At 27.5% G+C, this 9,857-nt stretch overlaps 1 protein-coding gene across 1 annotated transcript; it reads left to right on the top strand.

Moving 5' to 3' along the window:
* The first annotated feature begins 1,768 nt into the window (after positions 1 to 1,768).
* Positions 1,769 to 2,901, top strand: LOC111039315. Its single transcript, XM_022322816.1, has 2 exons — positions 1,769 to 2,230; positions 2,299 to 2,901. The coding sequence occupies exons 1-2, from the start codon at positions 2,050 to 2,052 to the stop codon at positions 2,511 to 2,513; spliced, it is 396 nt and encodes a 131-aa protein (XP_022178508.1). The 5' UTR covers positions 1,769 to 2,049; the 3' UTR covers positions 2,514 to 2,901.
* Positions 2,902 to 9,857: the final 6,956 nt, after the last annotated feature.

Below are 9,857 nucleotides of genomic sequence, written 5' to 3'. Positions count from 1 at the left end.
ATAGACAATGAAGGAATACTGATTTTTAGGATCATATTATAGTCCTGACAGTCCTGCAGCCTATTAAAGTCTCTAAATATCTATAATGGTAGCATAGGCGCGTGCGCGTACAGATGTGACTTGTAGCCCCCATCTGAAGTTTTTTTCATTTAGGTAGGCACCAAAAAAAGATTAATTCTTTAAAATTTAAATAATTGTAATATTTTTACTTAATTTTGTTTATCAGACAATAGTACATTATTTTAATTTTCTGTTTGAGAACAATTTATGAATTTTTTAATATTAATGTATAATGTTTAGGTAGGTACTTTGTTTATGGCAGTGTGATAGGTTGGGTAGTCAAAAAAATAGTATTAACATCTACTACATAAGTCTACGAACAATATCATAGTTGATCAGTAGTCATACATATATGATATTTAGTTGATACTTGATAGTTATATAATTATTGAATTATAGTATTATACCTTATAATAGTGATAAGTATACCTTCCTCTTTCGACTGCAGACGACAGTTAGACAATAAACAAGTTAAAATTTAGTTCCCTATAGTATAAAAATCTATAAAATACATTGTGGAAAAACATAGTCTTCCAAAATATGTGGGTTGTGGGTAGGTAATAGGTATCATATTATTATACCTAGATGAGATGCAATTAGATAGTGTTAAATATTAGTCTGTGACTAGAACTCGACTTGGGTAGTTATAGCCGTTATTGGGATACCTACATATTTTGGAAAACTCAATGGTACAATCACATTATTCTGTGATACCTAAATAGCTATAAGTTTATAAAATAATGTTCGTTTTATAATTCTATACTAGGTTTTAAGTGCATTTTTTGTACCCAATTAAAAACAATTTGAAATCTTTTTCATTGATTGTTGGTAGGTAATGAGTGATGACTAATGAGGAACTTTAAAAGATCTATAGCCTATTACGAAAACAAGTTAAACGTAAGACTACCTATATTGGCTATATTGAGTTACTAGTTAGTCATAAAATAGACAGGTTAATTGAACGATTTAATACGTAAGTATTGGTCTCTAATCTCTATAAACTAGTCCAAACAATAAGCAAGTAGGTACTAAAAGTATGCCTTATCTAAGTACCTATATACAGCTTAACTTTACTTGACTTTTTTAATAACGTTTATTTTTAGATAATATTATACATAAATATGTATAGCCGTATATATACGTTATAGGTATACCTATTATATGAATACCTATATAATTATATTACATTCAATATCATCACTTCACTCAATTTAAAAGCTTAATAATTCGACCTGAAATCTCAACAGTAAGTAAAAGAATAAGAAATTAAATAGATGAATAAAGTAGCCAGAAGGTATAATATAGTAAGTAAGTACAACCTACCTATACCTCATTGCAATTAATCTATGAGTCCGTAATTTCAATTAAAACATTAAATTATACATTTATACCTATGTATTACATGCTTATCTTAAACATTATTTTATGTTTAATCTGTGCTCTTGAGCTTTGCCCGTCTTATTTAGGCAGGTACCTATGCCTAACCTACACTATGAGGAACCTAACCTGCCTGAAATGCAATAAAAACGAAAATAAATATATGTATAAACATAATCTATATACGTTTTTATCAGGTTTTATTATATACTTTGTGCAATTATATTGAATATTGATATAGTTAATTATAATTTATAATATCTATATGAATATGAGCCACTAGGTAGGTTAGTTGGTAGGTACATACCTACACCTACTTTTTTTTAGAATTTTCATAAAACAATTTATTCACCGAACTTAAATTAAATTACTATTTACATTTATATATATATATATATATATATATATCGGTGCGAGTCATTTGGTCGAAGGCCATTTGGTCGAAGGTTTAGTGATCGAAAAAAAGCGATCGAAATGTCATGTGATCGAATCTTTTTTTGGTCGAAAAACAGATGATCGAATATTTTATTAATATAGTCGAAATATTTTGTGGTCGAATGGGTTTTTTGGTCGAAGTAAAGAGTATTAAAGTATTTTGAACATTCATACATAATGGGTAAACAAGTTATGAAAACAAGAGGAAGACCAAGAAGAGAATCAGTTTACACACCTCCACTTTTCCCTCCAGAATTATGGTCTGTAGCTGAAAGGTTATCATCAGGATTGCCCAGGACGACAAATACGGCAGAATCCTGGCATAGAAAATTAAATAGATTAATATCGCCACATCCAGGTTTGTCTGAAATCGACATTATTATTTATCACTAATTATATTATTAATTTTATTATTATTTGTCGTAGGACTGCATAAATTAATCAAAACCTTACAATCTACTCAGAACGAAACTGAATCAGTAATTGAGATGTTACTTTATGGACGTAGTAATAAAAAAATGAAAATTCAAGTACAATCGCACAATATACGCTTAAAAGAAGTGCAACAAAGACTATTAGCTGATCCGGGTTATGATTTATTAGAGTATTTAAGAGGAATAGCTCAAAATTTAAAGTTTTAATTACTCATTATATTATAATATTTATACTAATACTTATAAGTTATATTTTATAACAAATTTTTTCTACGTTATACTACCTACTTAAATTAATTTTATATTATAATTTATGTTTTTTTTTTTAAAATAATTAACACAAAATATATATTTTTCGACCATGACAAATTTCGATTACATAACATTTCGATCATTTGCATTTTCGATATTATATTTTTCGATCAAGAAAGTGTTCGACCAGATACCTTTTCGGTCACTTTTTTTCGATCACTAGACTTTCGGCCACTAGATTTTCGGTCAGACAACCCCCACCCATATATATATATATATATATGTATATACATACAAATAAAGTTAGTATAGTTACAGAAGCAGTAAGATGCTATTATAGATAATATTTAAAATTAATTAAGTAATAAAAAAATCACGATTAACACTTAATAAAGTAAGCCAAACAAGCCTTATTAATTAATTAACCGAATAAATTGTATTTAATTATTGAATTATTGTGTATAAAAAATATGCATTTGTATTTTTTAAATGTTGAGATTGGTCTAAGAAAAAATATATGAGACATTTTTAACTATAAAATAATAGTCAGCTTATACTTTATTTTGACGAATTTAGTCAAGTTAGTTTTGGAGTTAAAACGTTTACAAAACAAAAAATCTACTATATGTATACAGGGTGTACTGGAGGATTTACTCATTGCGATATCTCCTGAAATAATGGAGATATCATAATTCTGGTATTTATTAAGACTCACAGGGACAAGCACTGCAAATAGTTCATGTTTTAAATTTTTTTAATGTTTTGGTAAAAAAGTTAAAAAATATATTTTTTTAATTAAATTATTTTAAAATAAACATTTTATTGAAATCGGTTTAGTCTTCAGTGTATAATTTCAAAGATAAGCTTTTGCCTACAAACTAAATTTTACATTTATTTGATGATAATTGATATTCATTAAAATTATTTTTTAACGAATTCGTCGGTGAAAGCTTACGAATACGAGTTTAAAGAGAGAGAAAGACCGGCTCTGTGACAATAATAATAATATTGGTGACCGCCAGGCTTTTACCACGTCATACGGGCCCCCACGCGGTGCGGCGGTGACGGCCAAGGAGATTCTCGAAGACTAAAATAAAAAACACATGAGAGTTCAACGAAACGAAACTATATTGGTACCATGTTTAATTTTATAACTTATTTATTTTAATATAACATTCATCGTTGTATGGATTTTCGGATTTTTTTTTGGATTATTCGTCGCAGGATGTATTTGTAAATCATTGATTCTATTTTAATATAGAGCTTTGTTTAAATTTTAAAACGCGTTCGGTATACCATAATGGATTGAGTTGACTTTTATTTATTTAAGCTTATATTTAAATAGGTAAAGATCAGACTTTCACATAATCAAACCCAGCATAAATATTTTAAACATTTTTGTTGCTTTATCATGTAAATAAAGTTCGATGTTACATTTTTGACAAAATTGTCAATTAGGTATATTATACATCTAGTTAAAAGTTTACAAAATGTTCAATTTTAATATATTTGGTTAAAACATTTTATCGAAGGTTCTTCATAAATACTTTACTTTAATTTTATTAAAAAATCTAAAGAATATTGATCACCTAAGAATTTTTTTTGTAGCATTTGAATTTAAAATATTGACGAACTAAATGTTTAAACAAAGAATAACGGTCTTAGTAATTTTGTTGTAATATTCTAAAATATTAAAATTAACTTTTTTATTATATTTTATAATACTCTCAATGCCATTTTCAAATTATTTAGATTCATTTTAAGCTATATCGAATCTGAATGCCTATTTAATATTTATATTTAATACCACGGCCCACACGCTGTTCTACCGCTGTAAGCCGGTACCAATTGACTCAAAAGTTAATAACAATAATATAACATTCAAAATATAAATATAATATAGCCTATATATATAGGTATAGTATTATATAATAGCTAATAAATAATAAAATAATAAATGCAATTATTTTGGCGAAAATTAATTTAACCTATATACCGTATTACCAGTGGCACAACTATAGATAACTATAGGGCCTTTTAATGAAGGACCCTATAATTTAAGTTTATACAATTTTACCCTTACCTATCCTTGTGAATAAAATTCAGGTTCAATATATTATCGATTCTCATGAATATTAGCATGATATCAATAAAATAATCAAATTCATATACATAAATGTTTTAAAATCAAAAAAATATCTAATTTCTAATTATAGTAATATTATTTGTTACATAATTTAAATTTTAAAGATTTTTTTTGTTAATCATTTTTTGTTTTGTACACATCTTATATAAAAAGTAAATGTGTTAAATGCTTAACGGTATATTTAAGTACCATACGTCCATACCAGCTACGACCAGCGAGCATAATGTATGACTGACTAATGAGTAACTGTACCTCCAAGTCACATAGAAATCAGCGGGCCAAAACAATTATATTTTTATTCTTTTAAATTTCAACTAACTCTAAGATAAGAATCCATAACCACAATAATTACTAAATAATTATTTTTATCTATTTAAAATTATTTTTTTATAATAATATTTGTTATAATACTCCTACCAAAAATAATTTTTGAAAATTAAAAAATGCATGTCTAAAACGTATAACTCTCATGATTTTTTTTTTAGGAAAGTACATACTTATTTCAAAAAATGTCCAAAAACGACCACCTTCAAGTATAAAACTATAAACTATACTTGTATTTAATTTGCATTGTTGATAATTAGGACTTGAATAAAACGGGGGAAGACATAAGCGCCAAAATAAGATAAGAAAAAAAAAGTCGTATCGTACAAAAGCGCCAGAAATTAAATAACAGATATTAAATTTAGAACTATTGATTAGAAAAATAAATAAATTATTGAAAAGTGGGATTAAAAAATCAACCAATTCATTAAATGTATTAAATAATATTGATGTGCATGTACCTATTACCTACCTATATTATAATTTACTATCAACATAATAATATTAATATAATATAATTTTTATAAGATATAGACATTTTTAAATAACTATCTGTTTGTCGCAAATGATAGGTCATTTTTGTACCTTTGGCGCTTATATCATATGTTGGGTATAGCAGGTATACAATATTATATTGGCGCTTATGTCCTACAGATTTTGGCGCAAATTATAGGCCATTTTTGTACCTTTGGCGCTTATGTCATACAGCCGAATAAAATATTATAATTTTTAAGGAAGCCATACATTTTTTGTCTTGACTGATATGATTTTTGTTTTACCATTGTCACAATGTCACATGCTTATTACGTGAAAAGGGTCTACCTATATGGCTATATAATCTATGTTCTATAATAATAAATATTATATGGTAATATATACCCACGGCCAAGATTTTATTTTAGCAATACATCACTCACCACTCACTAATCACTAGTCACTAGTCATTATTGGACACTACCTGTTCGTTGTTTAAGTATTAGGTAGTTCGATAATACATTATAATATTATAATACCAATCTCAGCAGTATCACCAGTGCGCAACTATAGACTATAGTCAAACTACTCAAACTAAGGCCCTGGTGTCACTCAATGAAGGGGATATAGTTTAAGTTTTACTGGTTTTTTACACTTAACCTTTTGTAAACAAAACTTTGAAGTCGATGATGGTCGAATAATATAATTCTAACATAACATATCATGAGTCATATTACACACATATACACAATGTATGGGAATCCCGGAAAAAAAGTCCGACCACAAAATGATTGTACAGAAAAAAAGTTCGGTTTGATTTGTTGTTATACAATCTACAGTAATAGAAGGTAGGTTAGGTTAAGTAAGGTATAGATAGAAAAATAACATGTATATGTATTATAGAAGGTAATGAAATAATGATAGCACAATTAATCTGTATTATAAGATAAAATATGAAATATCCAACATATGCATATTATACATAAAATTGATGTTACGATAACGATAAAAATCCAGTCGTTGTCCATACTTGAGTGCAATTGCAGTTGTTCGAATCGAAATGGAAGTTGGATTATAAGCCAAATATAAAACTGATGATACATTAAGTCATTTTTTCGCTATGTTTGATGGGTTAACATTTTTACCAATTAATTAAGTATACGACGGAATGTAATATTTAAAGACGGTTTGTACAGAAGAAGCTACAGAGATTCTTGATTATTTCGATTCTACATAAGTTATAATGGTACATTTAGAAATTTAGGAAAAGTTATGAATATAAAATTTAAAAAAAAATACTTCCATTAGAAATATGGAACGTTCAAGAGGCTACGATAAACAGTCAACATCGAACAAACAATATTTGACCATTATTTGAGTGTTGAAAATACCGTTTTACGCATCTTGTCGGACAAGCGCACCCAACGGTCTGGAAGTTAATTTCTAAAATGCGTGAAGAGTTAGGACTTAGGACTAGATAGAATTAAAAAAGCGTTGCAAGAATTAGGTGAAAACAAGGCCGTAAAGGGATTTTGGCATCAAAAAAACGGAAGTTTGATATCACTGATGAACGTTTAAAAAACTTATATTCTAGAGTGGCCATTAACTAAAATCGGTGGAAGAATTTTTTGGCCATTGTATTTGAAAGCAAAATAAATATTAGCTTTACATTATTCTTATACCAATAATATTTTATATTATCAATAACAAATTATTTTACAGTATTATCAATTTTAAATTATATTTATATTTATTAATAAATCAAGAAATTTTATTATGAAACAAAAAATCAAACCGGACTTTATTTCAGTATAATAATTTTCTGGTCTGACTTTTTTTCCGTGTACTGTTTTCTTCGGAATTTTTATCCTACTCCCAGTGTATGATACTGTATTAACTATATTCATTTATACTCTTTATCTAAACATATTATTTACATTTCAAACATTTTTTTGTTGAATTGAAGTATTTGTTTTGCACCTATATACATCGAATTTGTAAAAAACTATAATATTGTGTATTTTTCATAATGATGTATTAAAGTACCTGCAGGACCATAATACTTGGCTGACAAATAGTGATTGCAACTTCCAAATAGGTATTAGAAACTTTGTCAAATAACAAAAAATGTACTTGTTGCGACTTTGAGTGTACGAATGAAGTGAAACTTCTTCTTTTTCAAAAACAAAAAATTGAAGAGCTGGTTTACCCGACTGGAATTCGAACCCTCAATATTGTAGTTGATAGCCCATTATGGCAGTGGCTGCGTAAATAGCTAATTTAAGAGACAACTGCCTCACGCAAAAGTGGTGGTGGGTACCCCAATGATTCTAGTCTCCAAGAAGTAGACAGCTAGACTAGTTTATAATTTATATTCACATATAGTTATATATGATCTACTTTTAAAATGTGTGAAAAAATAAGTGCAAAATGTGAAAAATGGGTGTGTGGGTAGGTACTTATTATTTAAGGTAGTTGCTTCATAGGAAAAAACATGTTCAAGTCGCCACTAGCTTATGGTAATATACATACTACATATACTCACGGTATATATGGTACTGATAATTGACCATTATGCTATTGTAATAATGTTGTGACGGCCGATAATCTTATTTTTTCATACCCTCTGTAAAGAAGTTTCACTACCAAAAATTGTAATTATATCTTTTAAAATTTCAACCAATGAACAATCTAAATTGAGAACCCACAACGTCGATAGTTAATTTATTCTTAATTTTTCTCATTTAAAAAAATATCTTTAGTAATAGAATATGCTTGTTATCTTACAGATAAAAATTTTGTTAATTATAAAGTTCCTTTTTTAATATTAGTTAATTTAAATTAGTGAAGTAAATTCAAGCGAAGGTGTTCAATAATTATTTTTTGGGTTGTTTTGTAATTCTTTTTATGCATCAAACTGTTTTTTGTAATATTAGAATTTTATGATTGACTTCAGACTTATCAATAACTGAAACGACGACTTCGTTATCTTTTTTCTTTCAGTGTAGGTACTGATTTTTAATATATATCTTCAATTATATTTGTAAGGCGTTTTTTCAAAATATGCTGTGATTCTTGGTTGAGATTTATAGCCATTTTTTAATTGTTTTTACCATTTTATCAATTTGAATACTAGGTACTGCGTTAGGATTTAATCTTACAATACAATTGGATTCTGGCATAAGTTGTCTTTTTAAAACATCAGGTTGATTAAAATTAAGAGGGAGAAAATGTTTAGAACAAAATAATTCATGTAATTTATTTTCCATTTTAATTTTTAATCCATTAAACGTTATTATAATTTATAATAAACTAGATAAAATATGGAAGTTCAAGCTGTATATACCTACCTACTCCTTCTGGTTCACAATCTATTCAATTTTATGTACGTGCTTTTTTTTGAATTAATATATTTTATTGTTAGATTTTTTTACACTCATTTATTTGAGTTCTTATATTATAAATGATAATAACACATATATGTTTGAACTTTAAATGACTGAGTATTTTATCTACAAAACAAAAGTGTTACATTTAAAATTGTTCCCACAAAGCCAAATATTATTTATGTTTGCTATTTTGTACTTTTTTTTTTTTTTGTCTTTCCTATAAACTACCTTGAATCAAATTTTTTAAAACTTTAAAAATAATAGAGCATCTAAAGCAATATAGCATAGCTTTTTTTTTGTTACCTTGCCTTAAGTTTTCGTGTATAATGATATAAAATGATAAAATGATATTGGACTAAATTTTCAAGGTTTTTAACCAAACAACAAATTATTTTTAGAAAAAAACTCCTACAAAATATATCTAAATTGTCATCGGTTGCCTATTTGTTTTTGAGTTCACCAAAAATTTAAAAATTATTTTATCAAGAACTAGTTATGCGTGATTAAATCATACAAGAAAATCATAATAGATAAATATACAAATTAAAAACAAAACTGTGAGGTAGTTCTACAAACACGAAAAAATAAAACGGTTATTGTTATAGGTTTCTCCTTCACTAAATGTTGTGATAACAGTGATTCTAAACTGCTTCTCAAAATTTAAACTTGAGAACCTGGTCCCAAAAAAGTTACCCCATTACTGGAAAAGGCGATTACCAATTTCATGACTTTATTTTTACTTTTTGGGCCTACTATCAAAAAAAAAAATATGGGATTCATCAAAGTAACCCACAACAGGAATCCCCCTTCAGAGGACATGGCCCCAACATCCGGGTGTCATCACTGGCGGACGGTCTACCCACCGAACGCTTGGCTGTGAATATCCGGTGGTAAAGTCAGGGACTTAATGCTCTTCGGCATCCACGAGAAAGAATGATCAACAAGCTGCATATATATAGTACTATA

This window comes from Myzus persicae, unplaced genomic scaffold (genome assembly GCF_001856785.1).
Source record: "Myzus persicae strain clone G006 unplaced genomic scaffold, MPER_G0061.0, whole genome shotgun sequence".
Lineage (NCBI taxonomy): Eukaryota > Metazoa > Arthropoda > Insecta > Hemiptera > Aphididae > Myzus > Myzus persicae.
Note: the sequence above shows the minus strand (reverse complement) of the source record. Positions and strands in the feature narration are given on the sequence as shown.

Bases quoted from the DNA above. Each gene is read 5' to 3' on its own strand.
- LOC111039315 (XM_022322816.1), top strand. From the start codon at position 2,050: ATGGGTAAACAAGTTATGAAAACAAGAGGAAGACCAAGAAGAGAATCA. The intron at 2,231-2,298 runs GTTTGTCTGAAA...TATTTGTCGTAG, and splicing joins ATTAATATCGCCACATCCAG to GACTGCATAAATTAATCAAA.